General features: G+C 36.0%; 1 protein-coding gene across 1 annotated transcript in view; it reads left to right on the top strand.

The window, feature by feature from the left end:
- The first annotated feature begins 375 nt into the window (after positions 1-375).
- The window catches only part of LOC307175900 (UDP-N-acetylglucosamine--peptide N-acetylglucosaminyltransferase 110 kDa subunit-like), a 30,573-nt gene continuing 11,279 nt past the window's right edge, over positions 376-19,669 (top strand). Inside the window, exons 1-2 of the mRNA XM_079901578.1 lie at positions 376-397; positions 8,571-8,742. Coding sequence (XP_079757704.1) covers positions 8,635-8,742 — 108 coding nt within the window. The 5' untranslated portion in view covers positions 376-397; positions 8,571-8,634. The remainder of the gene's footprint in view (positions 398-8,570; positions 8,743-19,669) is intronic.

The following is a 19,669-nucleotide window of genomic DNA, read 5'->3' on the forward strand; positions in this document are numbered from 1 at the left end:
AGGGAAATCCAATAATTTATATGTGCATTTTCCTGTTGATGGACATTTAAATTGTTTCGAATTTTAAGTATGACTTTCTTTTTAAAAAAATTTTATATCCTTTTTAAAGGTTACTTTACATTTACAGTTATTACAAAATATTGGCTATATTCCCTGTGTTGTACAATACATCCTTGAGCCTGTCGTACACCCAGTAGTTTACATCTCTCACTTCCCCACCCCTGTATTGCCCCCTCCTCCCCCTCCGCACTGGCAACCATTAGTTTGTTCTCTATATCGGTGACTCTCCTTCTTTTTTGTTATATTTATTCAATTGTTGTATGTTTTAGATTCCATATATAGGTGATATCCTACAGTGTTTCAGAGTTCAAAAGACTCTCACGACAGAAGCCAAAAGGTAAGAGCCATTTTACATTGATAAAAAGCATTTTAACTATGTAGAAGCAGAAAATGAAAAGAAAGAACTTTGCATTACATTTAATAAAAGCTTAGGGAGATCTTTGTGGTATATTAGTGAACTTATTTGTGGAAATTTAGCCATGTACATTGTGTTGGAGAGGCACCAAGAGTTCAAGGACTCTCACAATTTGAGTACACAATTGCCTTACTTGTAGGCATGGTGGCATCCATTTACATAACAATGATTTGGAGGATGTTGTGTTAGTCAGCTCTTGCTGTGATAATGCTTTGGAACAAATCGACCCAAAACTCAGTTCCATAAACAAGAATTTATTTTTCTTGGACCTATTGGCTAGCTGCAGTGGCTCTCTTTTAGACCTCTAGATGGCTGGTTTTGCTCCGTGTTTTGGGTCAGTTTGAGGTCTGTAACACACATCTTCCTCTGGAGCCCAACTGTGAGGCCGCAGCTCCCAGGCCCTGTCTTCTCACAAAGTTCACTGATACATAAGAGGTGAGCCCAACTGCACAAGCCCATTTAAGGCCTCTGCTGCTCATTGAAGGCCATCATGTCTGCTCACACTTCATTGGCCAAAACATGTCACAGATCTAAGCTGTATTTAGAATATGTGTATCTGTTTAAAGTTGGGTGCCCTCACAGAAGAATATTGCCTTTTGGACAGTGTCACCTTAGCATTTTCATTGGCATTTGCAAACGTGATAAACGCCGTGTGCACTTTTTCACCTTTGAGAACTTTCTGAAATTGTGGGACCATTTCTATTGGAAAAGAGGAAGGTACACTTTAGAACTCAACTCTAGTTATGGCATTGTTGGGAGAAGAATTATTGAGATAAGGTCAATACAAGTGAAAGATTTGGGATCACATTTTCATCATTAACATTAGCATTCTACAGAACATTCCTGGAGAATTGTGATGCTTGCTTTATGTGATTTCTATCATAAATCATTAGAATTTGACCAAGACACTTCAGTGAAACATACATCATACAGCACATCGCATTTTAGTTTTTCCTACCACTCCACACCTTATCATCAATACTTCACCATAACTCAGAAACAGAAACAGAAACTGAGTGAGTTCATTGTTAGCAGACGGGCTTCACAAGCAATACTAGTGGAAGTTCTTCAAATGATAGCAGACAGTTAACTCAAGCCATACAAACAAAACAAAGAATGCTGACTAGAGCAGTTGTGTAGGGAATTATAAAAGATACTGTAATTTCAAATTTCTTCTCCTTTCTTCTCTTAACTAATTTAAAAAGTAAGTGCCTAAACAATATGACTATATTTGGATTGTTCTCTATGTAAAATAAAAAAAATATCATATATTTGATGATATGGCACAACGAAGGCAGTGAGAACAAAGCTGTGTTAGAATAAAAATGACAGTAGATCATAAGCTGAATCCGCAGGAAGAAAGGAAGAGAACCAGAAATGGTAAATAGATTAACCCGACAAACTCAAAAATATTTATTTGCTCAACTTTCTTCTCTAAGCTCTTTGAAAAAATAAGCTTGTGAGAAGTAATTATTATAATAATATGTTGTTAAGTATGTAAAATATATAAATGTAATAAAAACAAAAAAGAGGGGAAGGCATACAGCTCTATAAAAGTACAGTTTCTGTTTCTATCTGGAATGAACCTAGTAAAAATCTGAAGAGATTCTGAGATGTATTCCATAAGCCCTAGTGCAGCCATTACTCAAACAATGTGGTTAAAAATCATTAAAGGAATTACATGTTACAGTAGAAAATATCTACTTACTATAAAAGGAAAACGGAGGAACAATAACAAAAAAGCAAAAACATGAGACATGTAGAAAACCAAAGGTAAAATGATAGACATAAATAAATCCTACCATATCAATAATAAAAACTAAATGTAAATGAATTAAACAGTACAATCAAAAGGCAGATATTGTCGAACTGGGTATTAAAAAATGTTTTCTATAGGAGACACTGCTTGGATTCAAAAGTCTAATGTGTACAAAGTAAAAGGATGAAAAAATATACATCATGCAAATAGCAACCGTAAGCATTGCTGAAGTGGCTATACTAATACCAGAAAAAATAGACTTTAAAACAAACAAAAAAGTTACTAGATATGAAAAGGGACATTTTATGATAAAGAGAGGGAAGATACAAAAATCTTTAACATATTTGCCCTGAATAAGGTAAAACCAAAATACACGAAGAAGAAAATACCAAAATCCATGAAGAATTGAAGGAAGAAATAGATAATTGCACAACATTAGGTAGAGGCTTCAGTACTCCACAGTCAATAATGGATAGAACAGTTAGGCAGAAGATCAACAACGATATAGAAGAGTTGGACGAGACTATGAATTAACAAGACCTAATAAATGTTTACAGAACACTCAACCAAACAGTAAAATACTCATCCTGCTCAACTACATGTGAAACGTTTTCCAGCATAGATGACATGCTAGGCTGTAAGAGAAGAGATTGAACCCCACATACATTGCTGGTGGGAATGTAAAATGGTGCGGCCATTTTACAAAACAGCTTGAGAGTTCCTGCAAGTGTTAAACATAGAGTTACCCTATGACCCAGCAGTTCCACTACTAAATATATACCTAAGAGAAATAAAAACTTATGTCTGCACAAAAGCTTGTACGTGCATGTTCATAGAAGCGTATTTCTAAAAACAAAAGGTGGAAATAATTCGAATGACAACTGGATAAATGAATAAACAAAATGTGGAATATCCATACAATAGAATAGCATTCAGCTATAGAAAGGAATGATCTATTGATCCATGTTACAACATGGACGAACCATGAAAGCATTATGTAAAGTAAAAGCAGCCACTCACAAAACATCACATATTGTACGGTCCCATTTATATGAAATGCCCAGAATAGCAAATCTGTAGAGACAGGAAGTAGATGAGTGGTTGCCTAGGGCTGAGAGGGTTGAGGAGATTGAAAAAAGCTTGTTCATGTGTAATGGGTTTTTTGTGGGGGGACAGAAATCTAAAATTGGATTGTTGTGATGCTTACACAAGTCTTTTAGTGGTTACACTGAGAACCACTGAATTGTATACATTAAAGTGTTGAAATTATGGTATGTAAATTCCATCCCAATAAAGCTGTTAAAATTATGATAATTTTATATTTATAAATTTGAAAATTCATCGAAAATGACAAGTTCTTTAAAAATGCAAGCTAACAAGACTAACCCAAGAAAGAAAAAATATCTCAAAAACCTATATCTACTGCAAAAGTTGTTTGTATAATTAAGTACCTTTACAGAAAATGATTTCCAGGGATAAATGGCTTTCAAGTAAATTGTTCCAAATATTTAGGGAAGAAATATTGGTAATCTTACATAAAAATCTTCCAGGAGACAGAAAAGTATATATTGCTCAAAATATTTATAAGGCCAACATAAGCTTCAGATCAAAACTAAAAAGAATATTACAAGAATAGAATCACAGGCCAGTTTCCCTTTTGAACATGCATGCAAAATGTGTAAACAGAAGCACAAACTGTATCCATGGTATGTAAAACAATCATATATCACAATCAAAGTAGCTTTATTCTAGTAGTGCAAGGTTGGTTTAATGTTCAAACATGAAACTGATCCCAGGAATGAATTAGAGTGGGGAAAAAGTCATTTAAAACAGAAGTCTTGGGACTTCCCTGGTGGTCCAGTGGTTAGAACTTGGCGCTTTCACTGCTGGGGCCCTAGGGTCTAATTTCTGGTCAGGGAACTAAGATCCTGCAAGCCATGAGGCAGCGCCCCCCCCCCCCCAAATAAAAAAGAAGAAAAAGAAGACAACCAGGAGAAGCACAAGATCGAATAAACATAACAGATAACACCTTATGAAAAGTAGGTGAAGATTATGGAATATGCTAAAATTTTAAAACAAAAAGAAACATTTAAAGATTCAAGAGGATGTGACAAATATTGTACATAGGCAAAAAATAAAATAAAATAAAATATACGGATGATGGGAGCCCAAAAATCCAGATGCCCATGTCCTGTCTCTGAAGATTCCCATTCGATGGGTTATGGATTTCCTCTATGTTTAAAAACCTACAGGTGTTATAAAGCAGAAACTAACACACCATTGTAAAGCAATTATACTCCAATAAATATGTTAAAACACAACCAAACAAACCTACAGGTGATTCTGATATGATTCACAGACAATGTAAAGCTTCTGCTTTACAGGAAATAATACTTTTTATTATTTTGTTATTTTATAGTTATATTAACAGTTTGTACTATTGACCGGTAAGTCTGATGTCAAAATGCACTCCCCACTAGGGATATAAAAGGAACTAACAGTCTCTGCGGCTGCTTGGTGGCAGCATGCATGTATTGCCAGGGCAATTATTGTAGGAATCCAAATGAGTGGAACATTTTAGAATTGGAAGACTACATACAGATCATCTAGTCAAGCTTCCAACTATTATAGTTGTGAAAACTAAGGCCCATATAAAAGAAATGATTTATCTCCAAAGAGCGTTAGTGAAAGAGTATGAAATTAAAAATATCTCTGAACTTTTAATTTAGTGCTGTTTTTATTAATCTCATGTATTAGCTTAAACTTCAGTGTGACAGATTTGGGATTGAATTCTTGCTCAGATTTACTGATTGCATGCCTTTTAGTAAGTTACTAAAACATTTTTTTAAAAAAAGATTTATTTATTTATTTTTGGCTGCGTTGGCTCTTCCTTGCTATGCGCGGGCTTTCTCTAGTTGCGGTGAGCGGGGGCTACTCTCTGTTACGGTGCGCGGGCTTCTCATTGTGGTGGCTTCTCTTTGTTGCTGAGCGCGGGGTCTAGGTGTGTGGGCTTCAGCAGTTGTGGTTCACGGGCTCTAGAGTGCAGGCTCAGTAGTTGTGGCGCATGCTCTTAGTTGCTCCATGGCATGTGGGAGCTTCCCGGACCAGGGCTCAAACCCGCGTCCCCTGCACTGGCAGGCAGATTCTTAACCACTACGCCACCAGGGAAGCCCTACTAAAACACTTTTAACTTCACTTTTCACATATGTAAAATGGTGAGCCTTGGCTGATATAGAATATGAGATAACCTAGCACTGTTCTTAACACATACACGTAGTTAACATTTTTTGGCTCTCATCCCTCTTAAACAGCCTCTATCCTCTTAACAATGAAAGTGTGTTTCAGCTAGCAAAGCACCCCAGAGCTGACCACATTCTGGCAAGAGATATAGGATTCTTTTTCTTGCTGGTGGTTCTTTATACCTGATATTTGAACTGCACTGAAACATGAACATCTCTTGTTTATACCGTATTAATGGATTTGATAGATGAATTTTAAAAAGTAATATGCAGGAAAAAAATAGTAATATGCAGGAATTGAGCTGCCTTACTCTCAAGAAATATAATTCGATAGTGGTGGCTAAAACAATAAACAGTGTTTGGACAGGGAGTCCATATTGGATGTGAACTACTTGTACTCCCATTCGTCTATTAAGAATAAATAGAATCCTTTCAAAATCTGTTTTAAAGCGCAGTTATTTCCTTCTGACTCATTTAAGTTACCTGCAAGAAAAAGACAATCTCCTGAATCCTTGCTTAAAAGGCTTTTAATATAAAGCAGATAATTTTTTGCAACGTTTCCCAAACTTTTCATTATCAAATTGGCTGAGGCTTCTCAACGATTATCATTTCACAACAATATCTCCCTTTTCACCTTTTTTAAAAGAGTTGGCCTCGTAGATGTGCCCTTAAAACAGAGCTTCACTCTCAACTTATTTTAAATTTTGTATTCAAACAGTATGAAGAAAACAGGATCAGGGAATTTAGCCATAGAAGTGAATGGATTACTGATACATGCTACATCATGGATGCAACTAAGTGAAAGAAGTCAGGCACGAAAGGCTCTATATTGTATGGTTGCATTTATATGAAATGTCCAGCAGTGGCAAATCCATACACACGGAAAATACTATACATTAGTGGTTTCCAGGGGTTTGGAAGAGAGGGAAATAGGGAATGACTCCTCAAAATGGGTGTATGTTTCCTCTTGGGGTGATGAAAATGTTTTGTAGTTGGACAGTGGTGATAGTTGCACAACATTGTGACAGTAGTAAATTCCACTGAATGGTACAGTGAATTGTAAAATGATCAAAATGGTGAATTTTGTGTTATGTTCATTTTACTACAATAAAAAGGAGAAAGAATTAGGGAAAGACTTAGAGTTTGGGAAACTAAGGTGAACTGGTCAAGAAAAAGACAGCTCTACTGTTCAGTGTTCTCTCAGCTCTCCCAGTGCATTAATCCTCAGCAAAAAGTAGCCTGAACTTGTCGATGATAGTCATTCAACACAGTCCAGGGAAAAGTAAATAAAATAAAACCCAACTGTTCTTCTTTAGCACATCTATGAAAGGTTAACTTGCTGCTCAGCCACGTGGACATTCATGAAGACGTTTCACTTTAGGTGTCCTCTACTTCAGTACTTTACTCACAGCTCATTCACACATGTAGGCAACAGCATTCATTAATTGGATGGAATCTGCAGTGCTGGTTGTGATGGGTCTCATGAAAAGAAAAGGGAAGGAGGAAAAAGCCTCCACATTGACTTGGTGGTCTTGACGAAATGGATGCAGAAGACAGCTTGAGTGTCAAACTGGAAACTGTTATTTTCCTTTTCCTTTTCTTTTTATCTTTCCTATCAGGTCGTCTGCCCACTTCCCACCCCCTTCTTTCAAACAGGAAAGACACTAATTAGCTGCTTTTTTGTGTTTTTGGTAAAACACCTATTGTTTTGCGTTTCTTGTTGTTCGGTGAACATTATTGTTTTTACTGCCAAATGAGCTTCAGTGGTTGATGTAGGGGGTCTCTTGGGAACTTAACTTTTTCCAGTTTAAGTGGAAAAGCTTTTTTGTTTGAATTGGCTTTTACTGGGTGCTTCAAGGTTTGCTCTTGGCTCTTTGAAGGGGGACTGAATAGCACTGTGTTTCCTTTGAGGTTCCAATGAATAAAGGATCCTATGTCCTGGGCACTTTTTGTTGATTTTGCTGTGTGTCCTCTCTAGTAGCCAGATGCAGATTCCAGGAAAATGACATATAAATGAATATAAGTAATCTAATATTTTTACAATTTGCTTTGGCCATACTCCTGGTCTTATTCTACTTGTAGCAGATGGCTTTAAAGAGTATTAGCTATGTATATATTAAAAATAATATAAATATACCAATATTAAATATTATATTGATGTATAAGTGTAATATACTAATATTTATATTAGTGTATAACAATTATGTATTATATTAATATATATTTTTGCCTAGCATATATTATATACAAAATATATGAGTAATGAAATGTATTTCTGTGGTTAATATGTTCATAATATTAATATGATATATCCTGTAATATTGATTATAAAACAATTATATCATAATATATAAATGTATAATATTATTATCTGATATAATACACTATAGTTAATATATTCTATATAACAATATATAATGTATTAGTATAATTGTATTATATAATATAAATATAATACATATATAAAACTATATATCTTCTAGTTATACATTACACATACGAGCATGTATAGCTATTTATAATTTTATTGACATAGGAATCTGGTCATCATAACAATTGATGTAAAAATATGCAATATTTTCAATCAAATGGGCCTTAACCTCACTACCTACACATAAGTACTTTTAAAATCTTGAACCCTGTCTAACTCATGCTTCCATATCTCTCAACCCGCTTTTCTACACATGCACGTAGACACACATTTATACACGATATATATGTATACTACCAGTTTTCAGTTGAATGTATATAAATATATAATATATAATTATATTCCTGTGTATGTATACAAATATAAATCAAAGGTATGTGTATAGGTATGTATTTCATATGTTTCTATAAATATACAAATAATGTATGTGTATATAAATACATGACTGTATACATACATACACAGAAATATACTTATTTAAACAAAAGGGACCTAAATATAGTTCTTTAAGAATAAAAAGTTATGTCTCACTGTTTCAATAACAGTTTATAGTTTTCTACTGTATGTGCTTCTATAATTGTTATGAACATTTCGCATTTTTGTTGAATGTTGTTTTAATTTTTTGCCTTTTTTTGTTTTTTGTTTGTTTTTTTTTTGGTACGTAAGCCTCTCGCTGTTGCGGCCTCTCCCGTTGCGGAGCACAGGCTCCGGACGCACAGGCTCAGCGGCCATGGCTCACAGGCCGAGCCGCTCTGCGGCATATGGGACCTTCCCGGACCGGGGCACGAACCCGTGTCCCCTGCATCGGCAGGCGGACTCTCAACCACCGTGCCACCAGGTAAGCCCAGTTTTTTGCCATTATTAATGAAGTTCTGAAGAATACGGTGGGCAAGATTACTTGAAAAACTCTCCTAAAAGAAATGGGTTAGGTATGCTAGGTTAAATGTACACAACTTATTTTTAAGTGCGTGGTTGATTTTGGAAGTGTGCAGTCGAAATTTCCAGGACCCATGAAGGAAGGGTGGTCCATGTGTGAGAGTGATAGCTCTATTAAGAGTGGATTGAAGATCTTGACAGCTTAGAACAGAAGCTGGAAATCCTGTTTTTATGGAGCCAAATGGCAAATATTTTAGGCTTTGTAGACCAAAGAGGCAAAATTGAGGATATTATTTAGGTACTTAGGTAACCATTTAAAATTTAAAATGTTACCAGTTAAAACGTGAAAATTATTCATAGCTCATAGGCCATAAAAAATAGGCAGCTGTCTGGATTTGGAATACAGGCCGTAGTTGAATGACACACCTGGTATAGAGACTTGTTTTTAAATGGCCATGACCACATGGGAGGCAGGAGGTAAGACTCCATCCCTACTAGATGGGAAGTTAGAACTAAACCTACCTATCCCTGGCTTCACCTTGAATGAAAGGGTGTGCCAGGAGAAAAAAATATCTGCTGGCAAAGGGAGACTAAGAGCAAATTCTCTTGGCCTCTGCTCTGGGTAGGAAACAGGTAGGAAATCTTGAGAATTCTGAACCGAAGATCTGTGTTCACAGTGTTTGGGTTGCAAATTTATTTGCGGTCTTGCAAACAGAAGCTAAGAAATTAACTTAAAATGCTCCCAAATCGGTGGTATTCCAAACACAAAACTAAACCCTTTCTGGAGAGGTAGACCTTCAACACAGGCCTACAGCGTTCCCACAGATAAAGTTTAGCTAAATGTGAGCTCATGATCTAAATTTACACAATAATGAAGAAATCAGCTACAAGTGGAGAGAATCAGCAAAAACAATCAATACCAGAATTAAATTCCCAAGGCCATCCATCAGATGTTGGAATTATCAGGTGCCAGGCAGAAAATATACATAAAACTAGAACTGAAACAAGGAGCAAGGATGTTTTAAAAGACTGGGTAGGATCTTTCAAACATTTTTAAAGTACATGTCATTGATAAAGCTAAAAACTCGAAGGTCGTGTAATACAGCAGATTAATCGTGGAGAAGAGTGAAATTATGCTGTTTTTAAAAATATGGCAGGTCAGATTTCCTGCCTAATTATATAAGTTGATTTATCTTAAAAAATACACAGTATTTTAAAGACTTATTGGCTGTAAAATAAGTTAAGGGTATTTCAAAGGGCTTCTCTGCAAAGAGAAGTGAGAAGTAGCAAAACACAGAAAGTCGAGGGGAAAAAATGTCAGTATATACATTGCTATAGGGTCAACTAAGCCTTAGGCCAGCAACTGTGAGGAGGAGCTGACCCTTAGATACGTACAACTAAGCTGGAACCTTCAAAAAGTTCAACTATTTATAAGTAAAAAGATTTATTAAAATTAATAACCAAGTGTTTTAATTGACATCAGAAGAGTAAAACAATAAACCCTGAGAACATAGAAAAATAGACAATAAAGATATGAGCAGAACTTAATAAAACAGAAAGAAGTATAAAATTGAGGTGATTTAGTAAGTCAAAAGAATATTCTTTGAAAAGATTTAAAAAAACAAACTTTGATTAAGCAAAACAAAAATGTAAGTAAACAATATACAGAAAGAATCAGGACAGTGTTATAGCAGAGAGTACAAACAGAGAATATATGAAATGCCAGTAAATTTGAACATTTCTGTAAAGTGGACAATTTCCTAGCTCCTAAAGTTTACCAAAACTGACACAAGAGGAAATTTGTAGCTGGAGTTCTTGCACCAGTAAAGGAATTAAGTCAATAGTTTACAAGCTTTCACCAAGAAAATACCAGACCCGGCCAGATCGTTTGGGAGGTGAATTCTATCCAACTTCTGTTAAACAGATAACATCAATATTAACAAAGAAAAACTTCTAGGGAGTAGCAAAGGAAGAATGCTCCTTTATTCATCTTACGAAGTCTATATAATCCTAATACTGAAAATAGATTAGGACTGTAAGGAAAAAGAAATTTACAGGTCAAATTTACTTGTAAATATAAAAGGAAAAATTTTAAACTATGATATTAGCTACCCAAGTTCACTAGAGTAAGAAAAAGCACGAGCAAGTTAGGTCATCCAATGTAGTTTAATGTCAAGAATATATATCAATAGATTGAAATCACCACATTTTATTTCTTTCATGTGTCTCTTTAAAAAATTGCTATGTACTTATATTGATCTCTCTTGTACTAGGCACTGTGCTAAGTCACTTACATATTTACTCCTTTAAACCTTCTATCATCCCTGGGGGAAAGTTCTATTTTGCTTCCATTTCTTAGCTAAGACTCTAACCCCCAGGAAAGTAAAGCAGCATTTGTAAGTTTTTGTGGATGGTCAGTGACGGGACCAGTACAGGAACATCCAAAGTCTATGCTTGGAAACAGTGCCCCATGTTGACGCTCACATTACAGATGAAAGGAAAGGAACCATGCACTTACATTATAGATTAATACCCACATAACAGGTTAAAGGAAAAAGAAACATGTGCTTCTCTCAAAAGTTGTAAAGGAGGCATATCCATTTCTAAATATATTTCCCAATTTCTTTTGCTTGTTTTCTGACCTTTGTAGTGCATTTTGCCATGAGGAAAATTTTAATTCTTATATAATTAAATGTATCCTTTTTTCTTTGTATCTTAGAAAGGTATTCCTCATGAATAATTTATTTCAAGTCTCCCAGGTTTCTGATACTTTTACACTTTCATTATTTTTTCACTTTTAACTAGTTGCTGTGTCTAGAATTTAGTAATTCTATGATAGCCATATTTTCCCACTTTTGTTGAATAATTTTTGCTGCTGATCCAAAACGTGAATTTTATTTTAATCTCAATTCCCTTATGCTCTTGCATCTAATTTTAAGATGCTTCCTATTCCACTGGTTGTCTTGTCTATCTAAAACAAAATGCTACCTTAAAAATAATGTAATTATAATATAATAAATGTCATTAGTAAACATAATACAGTATATAATAAATAGCATAATATAAAATAACAAAATATAATTTACCATATAACAAGGTCAAAGGAGAGCAAAAGTATACAATCACTTGAAATATCCCCCAAAAGATATTTTATAAAATTCAATATTCATTTGTAATTTAAAAGAAAGAGTAAAATAGGGATTGATGAATGCTTCCAAAATAAGAAATTATATGTCTAAAAGAGAAAGAGGTAAGTGATAGACTTTAGTAACACTGGCAATAATTATATGTCTAAAAGAGAAAGAGGTAAGTGATAGACTTTAGTAACACTGGCAATAAATGCAGGACAAGATGAGGATGCCTGATATAATGTTAAAGAAAAAGTATTATGTAACATTGTGTTTGCAGCACTGATGAGTTCAGTGAAAAGAGAATCTCATAGAAAAGAGTATCTCGTTCTTCTTAATGTATGTACACTTGTCCATTGCATGAACATAACAGCTTATTTAACCAATATGTTACTGATCTGCATCTGGATTTCTAGGTTTTCATGCAATTTTATTATGCACAGTTGTTTCAAACACTAGGACTTCCTCTTATGTTTATATCTTTTGAAAGAAACACTATCTCCACAGATGATTTATCTGTGCTGGCTGCTCGCTGACTTTGGGTACTTCTCAGTTCTTCCCTTTACCTTCCTAGTCAATATGAAAAGGGAAGGCAAGAAGGTCTCCTGTTTCGAGACTGTAAAGATAGGTCTTGGTGATAAAGTCTTGGTGGTAAAGGCTAAAAGTATTAACCCAGAACAAATGTTTTCCCAGCTGTAACTGTGTGTGATTCCCTTGGCTTGATTCCATAGAGGATGTAAGACAAGACTGTAGAACCTGCCCTCAAAGTGCTTCCAGTAGGATGAGCTAAGTCAAGTATGGTGGCATATCTAATTCAAGACAAAATATCACGTCTCCTTTTCTCTCCTGGCAAAACTTGGTGGAGTGAATGTAGAAGTCACTGTATGCTTTAAATTAAAGCAACACAATAAATCGTGTATTGGAAGGTGATTATTCTGGTCTCTTTGTGGAGACGAATTGGAAATTGTCTAGAAGAAGGAAAATTAGGTTAACCAAAGTTAAACTCATAAATAATTGAGCATTAATTAAATATCTGTGGTCTGTGTTTCTCTTTGATCATAATTTCTCCCAGTTTATAGACCTCTCTGATACCTGATTAATCCTTGTCAAAGATGCAGTTAACAATGATTATTACTGTGTATTAGGTTTTGCCTGGGCCCTGAAGAAACTATCCTAAATCACCAGCTATGATTGTCACTTGATTTCCTCACAGAGAACAATCAGAACTCCTTGTCTTACGTGGCTTGGGATGAGAAACTAGTTAGTCTCTTAGATACTGTTAGAGGACCCTACAGAGCCCATTGGTGAAAGTTTGGAAAACACTGGGCTTCTTAAAATTGATTCTTGTAGTGCTTCAGGAAAGATCACTGAACCAAAAGGATAACGGTGTTTCTGGTTCTGTTGTTAGTGTTCTCCATGGAAACATTGCTGAAGCTTCTGCACTCAATTTCCTTCCCCATGTGTGAATGTCACTGAAAATATCCAATTCCATTCTATCCCCATATAACTTCAGAAACAAAGCAAAATGAAGACTCAAAATTCATTTCAAATAATGAAATGAATATATAACGTAGAATGGAACTGGGAAAATACCTGGTTTAAATTCTGGAAAGTACCAACTATACAATTCTGGATAAGTTGCTTCATCTTGCTTAGTCTAATTTAATGCCCATCTCACAGGATGTTATGATGATTAATTTAATATCTTTGTATAACATACAGTGTTATGTAATTTCTTGTTTTTCTTGAGTAAATTCATATCCTTAAGCAACTCACTGTAAACAATAGTTACTTACTTGCTTAAATTACTCTTATCTTCTATTATCAGCTGAATTGTGTCCTGCTCAAGTTAATATGTGGAAGTCTTAACCCCCAATACCTCGTAATATGACTGTATTTGGAGATAAGGCCCTTAAGTAGGTAACTGAGGTCAAATGAGGTCAAATGGGTGGGCTCTAATCCAATATGACTGGTGTCCTTATAAAAAGAAAATATTAGGACACAGACATGCACAGAGAGAAGACCATGTGAAGACAAAAGGAAAACGTGGCATCTACAAACCAAGAAGGGATACTTGAGAAGAAATCAATCCTGCTGACACCTTATGTCAGCTTTCTAGCCTCTAGACCTGTGAGTGAGTAAATTTCTGTTGTTTAACCTCCTCAGTCTCTGGTACTTTGTCATGGCAGCTCTAGGAAATTCATACAACTTTTTATGGCCTCCTTGTCTCAAGTTGAAAGTTCAATATTTGGCATCATAGCTAGGAAACAAAAATATCATCTACATTCCTTGTTGTAGTCTTTCTTCCCCATTCTCATTGCTAGTAATTTCCATATTTGGGTCTGTTTTCTGTGCCTTGTAAACAGAGTGTTACGCTCATTTCTGCTCTTACTGCTAATATACAGTAAATGTGCAGATACCGAATAGATTTTGGAGAAGTGCAGCATATAGTTGGCACATGTGTGTATGTGTGTGTATTCATATAATTTATACTTTTTCTCTATTTTCTTCCTTTGGTGTGAGCTAAGATTCTCTGCTTTTGTGACGAGTACTCCTGAATACTAATCCCTGAATTTAATTCACCAAAAATTGCCAAAAATAATAATAATATGGGGAAAGAGAGAGTGATAGAGGGAGAAGAACAAACAATCAGGCAAGGGCAGTACTGTGAATTATTAGGGTCTTATTAATAAGATTATGTTAGTCTAGAGGAAATGACCGTAAATATCATCAGTGAGCCCAGTTGGTCTTTACTGACTGCTAGACACATCCCTGAGTTCTGTTCTTAGTCTCCAGCTGTATGATTACTACTGTCTGGAAGTATTATTTGAACAACTAAAGTCACTTAATGGAAAAGGAATATGTCTTTAGAGAATCAACAGTAAGTTTTCTATCTGATTAAAAAGGACTGTTGACTGTCTGGAAACCTCAGTCATATTTGTAAGCAGGAAAGCATTGGCTATTAAAAGTGGATGATGTAAAGAGATGAGCAGAAACTTGGGCGATAGGTTTACCTGGATTTAATTCTCACTTCTACCGCTTGGTAGCTGGATAGCCTTAGGCAGGTTTCATACCTCCCTGAAATTCACTTAATTCAGTCTGTAAAATGGCATAATAACTTATTATAGCATCCTTTTAGGAATTTTAAATCAATTCTTGAAATAAAAGTGCACAATATATAGACAAGTGTGGATTCCTCAATAGGTGTTTGACCTTTCATTTCTCCAGTATCCCACCCGCATCAAATAAAGAAAAATACTTTTTAAAATTTACGAATATTTCATTGTTGTAAAGTTAAAGCCATAAAAATAAGCAAATGGCCTACTATCATACCGTTAGAAGAAAAAAAAAAAAGGTGTTCATGAGAGTTCCATATTAGAATACAAGTTTTCCTTAGGCACCTGTTTATGTATGCTATTCTGCTCTTTACAATAAATAATTAAATTTAAAAGACTTAATTCCTCACTTTTAAGACCTTATTAGTTTACAAATTACATATTGACCTATGCTAAATTTTATACCGACCCATGCTAATGAATTCAGTACAGAAAACAAAAAACACTGCACTAAAGCAAATTATATATATATATATAAAATATATATATATATATATATATAATATATATATCTTAAATGCATTTATATCCTACCGTGTCTCATAAAGCATTGTGGTAACTCACTGGAATACAGACAATCAAATATAATGGCAAAAGCACTTAATATAAACAGTGCCAAGGAAACATAGAAGATGAAGAAAAGATGAGGGAAATGTGAACAGGAGGACATGTAGTTAATCGAGTTGTATGTTTTGACCTTAAGCTTCTCTGTGTGGGGACTTCCCTGGTGGCACAGTGGTTGGGAATCCTCCTGCCAGTGCAGGGGACATGGGTTCGGGCCCTGGTCTGGGAAGATCCCACATGCCGCGGAGCAACTAAGCCCGTGCGCCACAATTATTGAGCCTGTGCTCTAGGGCCAATGAGTCACAACTACTGAAGCCCACGTGCCACAACTACTGAAACCCCAGCTCCTAGAGCCCATGCTCTGCAACGAGAGAAGCCACAGCAATGAGGAGCCCGCACACCACAATGTAGAGTAGCCCCCACTCGCCCCAACTAGAGAAAGCCCATGTGCAGCAACAAAGACCCAACACAGCCAAAAATAAATAAATTTATTTAAAAAAGAAAAGATTCTCTGTGGATAAAACAACATGTAAATAATTGGTTACAAAGCCACATTATTTGAAGGTGCCAGACTGCACATTAACAGTCTGACACAAAGGGACAGCACAGGAAAACTATTCAAAGACAAAGATTTTTAAATCTTTGCAGTTTGAAACCTTTTAGAGCAAGTATAATGAGCTCGACACACATTTCAACACTCAACATGTTAATCGCATGTTCAAAGCATGTCTCAAAGTCATTGGAAATAGTTGCTGTCTCTGTCTCTGATATGTAAAACAGATCTGTGATGTGTAAAACTCAGGAGGTATTGATATCCACTTTTTGGCATCTGAACAGGGAACAAAGTTGTTTCGCAGTGATAATAAAGAATGAAGTAAATGCAACAGTCAAATAAAAGACAAAGTACTGAGGGAATGTATTAAGAAAACGAATCCAACTAAATTCTGGTGACCTGGGGCCTACGGTTGTACACACTGCATGGAAATACCCCAGCCTAAATACTGGCATAGGAGGAAGGGTACTGCTAAGCCCATCACAGTATAATCCTTTTAAATGTCCCTTTCAAGGTTGTCTCCACTCAACACTGAGTATAGGAAATCTTCCCATCAGGCAGAAACACTGGCTGCACAATGATTGACCAAGAAATTAACACACTAATGAATAAATGATGCTAATTTATTTCTATCTCTGACAACGGGAAACAGCACACACTCTGTGTCAATGATATGTCCTCTTTCCCACTTTTCTAAATGGTCAATTACGTTTTTCCCTTCATTGCTTTATATCATGTGTGGCAGGCATGATGGGAAATGGCTACCAATGGTTCTGTTATTGATTTCTACCTTCCTTTCACTGTGGCTAAAGAAGATACTTTGTATGATTTCAGTTTCTTAAAAATGTATTGGTACTTGTATTGTGGCGTAACATATGGTCTTTCCTGGAGAATGTTCCATGTGTACTTGAGAAAAATGTGTATTCTGCTGTTGTTGAGTGGAGTGATCTATATATGGCTGTTAGGTTTAGTTGGTTAAATGTGTTATTCAGTCCCCCTACCTCTCTACTGATCTTCTGTCTAGATGTGTTATCCATTATTGAAAGCAAGGTATTGATCTCCAACTGTTATTTTAGAACTATCTATTTCTTCCTTCAATTCTGTCAATGTCTGCTTCACATATTTGGGGGATGTTTGGTACATATATGTTTATAGTTGTTATATCTTCTTGATAGATTGAACTTGTTATCAACATATAGTGGCCTCCTTTTCCTCTTGTGATAGTTCTTGATTTAAAGTTTATTTTGTGTGATATTAATGTAGCCATCCCAGATCTATCTTCCTTCCTTCCTTCCTTCCTTTTTCTCTCTCTCTCTTTCTTTCTTTTTGTTACTATTTGCATGGGATATTTTATTCTGTGCTTTAACTTTCAACTAACTTGTGTCTCTTGAAATCAAGTGAGTTTTTTGCGGGCAGCATATACTTGGATTATGGATGTTTTTAAAGTCCATTCTGCCAATATTTATCTTTTTTTTTTTTTTTTTTTTTTTTTTTTTTTTTGTGGTACACGGGCCTCTCACTGTTGTGGCCTCTCCCGTTGCGGAGCACAGGCTCCGGAATCGCAGGCTCAGCGGCCATGGCTCACGGGCCCAGCCGCTCCGCGGCATGTGGGATCCTCCACGAACCCGTGTCCCCTGCATCGGCAGGCGGACTCTCAACCACTGCGCCACCAGGGAAGCCCGCCAATTTTTATCTTTTTATTGGAGAGCTTAATCCACTTACTTTTTCAAAAATTACTGATGAGGAAGAACTTAATTCTGTCTGTTTCCTGGTTGTTTTCTGTATGTCTTATGCATTTTTTGCCCCTCATTTACTCCATTACTGACTTCTTCTGTGCTTAGCCGATTTTCTTGTAGTGAACTCTTGATTCCTTTTTCATTTCTTTTTGCATATAGTCTATTGATATTTTCTTTGTGGTTATCAAGAAGATTACATTTACCCTTCTAAAGTTCAACCAGTATCATTTGAATTGAAACCAACTTCAATAGCACACAGAAACTCTGTTCCTCTACAGTTCCATTCCTCCTCCTTACATTATTGTTGTCACAAAATTACACCTTTATACTTTGTGAGCCCAATAACATGGATTTATGATTATTTTATGCATTTGTTTTTTCAATCATGTAAGAAATAAAAAGTAGAGTTACAAGCCAGTAGCACAATACTGGCTTTAGTATCTGCCCATGTATTTATCTTTACTGGAGATTTCTATTTCCTTATACAGCTTCGAGTTGCTGGCTAGTGTCCTTTCATTTCAACCTGAAGGTTCAATTTAGCATTTGTCATAGGGCAGTGTTAGGAAGTTGTAAAACAAACGCCCTCAGCCTTTGTTCATCTGGGAATGTGTTAATTTCTCCCTAAGTTTTGAAACCAGTTTGGCCAAATATAGAATTCTTGGTGGACAGTTTTTTTCTTTCAGCACTTTAAATATGTCTGGCCTCTTGCCTCCATGGTTTCAGATAGGAAATTAGCTATGAATCTTTTTGAGGATCCCTGCTTTGTAACAAATTTGTTTTTTCTTTCTCCTTTGGGAGTAAAGATTCTTTCTCTGTCTTTTGGCATCTGAGAGTTTGATTATACTGTTTCTTGTTGTGGCGTTCCTTGAGTTTCTCTTAGTCCTGAAATCAGGCAAAGATTTACAGCAAGCAAACACATACTGAACCAGGGAAGAGGCAATTTGAAAATGGCAGGAAAGCTTTGTGGCATTTTTACTTGCCTTTGCCCCATCTACACTTAGTGTAGTGATGGTCTTAAAGTGGTGGGGTCTTAATGCAGTGATAGTCTTAAAGTAGCAGCAGACCATTCGTAGTATGGGGCCCTCAATCCTGCTTCAGGAGGGAGCAGAAGAGCCCATACTCTCGGATTATTATGTGTATCTGTTCTAACCTGTCTGGGAGCTACCTGAAGGACTGACACAAGATGCTTATCTCTGTCTTAGCTAACCTGGAACACAGTCTGGAAAAGCAGCGGTCATTGCTCAAAAAAAGTGCAAGGTGAACTGACAAAGCACAGATGGCTGGGGCAGAAGACTGTGCATTGAAATACAATAGACCACATAAGATGCAGGAGCAAAAGTTGGGGGAGATTCTTTGGGAACTTAGAACATACAAAAAGTACACATGTGTCCAGAGAAATTAAGAAAGCCACATGCATACTCAAGATAAGATGCATGCTCTGAAAACACCAGAGGAGTCTCTAAGCTTTTACCATGGGCTGAGCCCTGAACTCAGTGCAGGTCAGCTAAATGTTGAAGGAGTGATCCAGCAATCTGCACAATGGGGAGAGGTGTGTGGTTTTGAGTGTGCATGTGGATGTGCTTGTGTATATTTGTTTTTGTTTGTCTTAGGTGCAGGAATTCAAGGACATCTCTGTCAAAACAGTAGCTAAACATGAACTAAAGGAACAGAGACTTCAGTGCCTACATACGATAAGGAGTACACTCATTGCAAAACTAGTTTGGAAAGGTCCCTAAACAAACAGACTACTACAGCCTTCAACAATCCAAAGCCCAGAAAACCCTGGGAAAGT

The sequence above is a fragment of the Stenella coeruleoalba genome (assembly GCF_951394435.1).
Source record: "Stenella coeruleoalba genome assembly, chromosome: 17".
Classification (NCBI taxonomy): domain Eukaryota; kingdom Metazoa; phylum Chordata; class Mammalia; order Artiodactyla; family Delphinidae; genus Stenella; species Stenella coeruleoalba.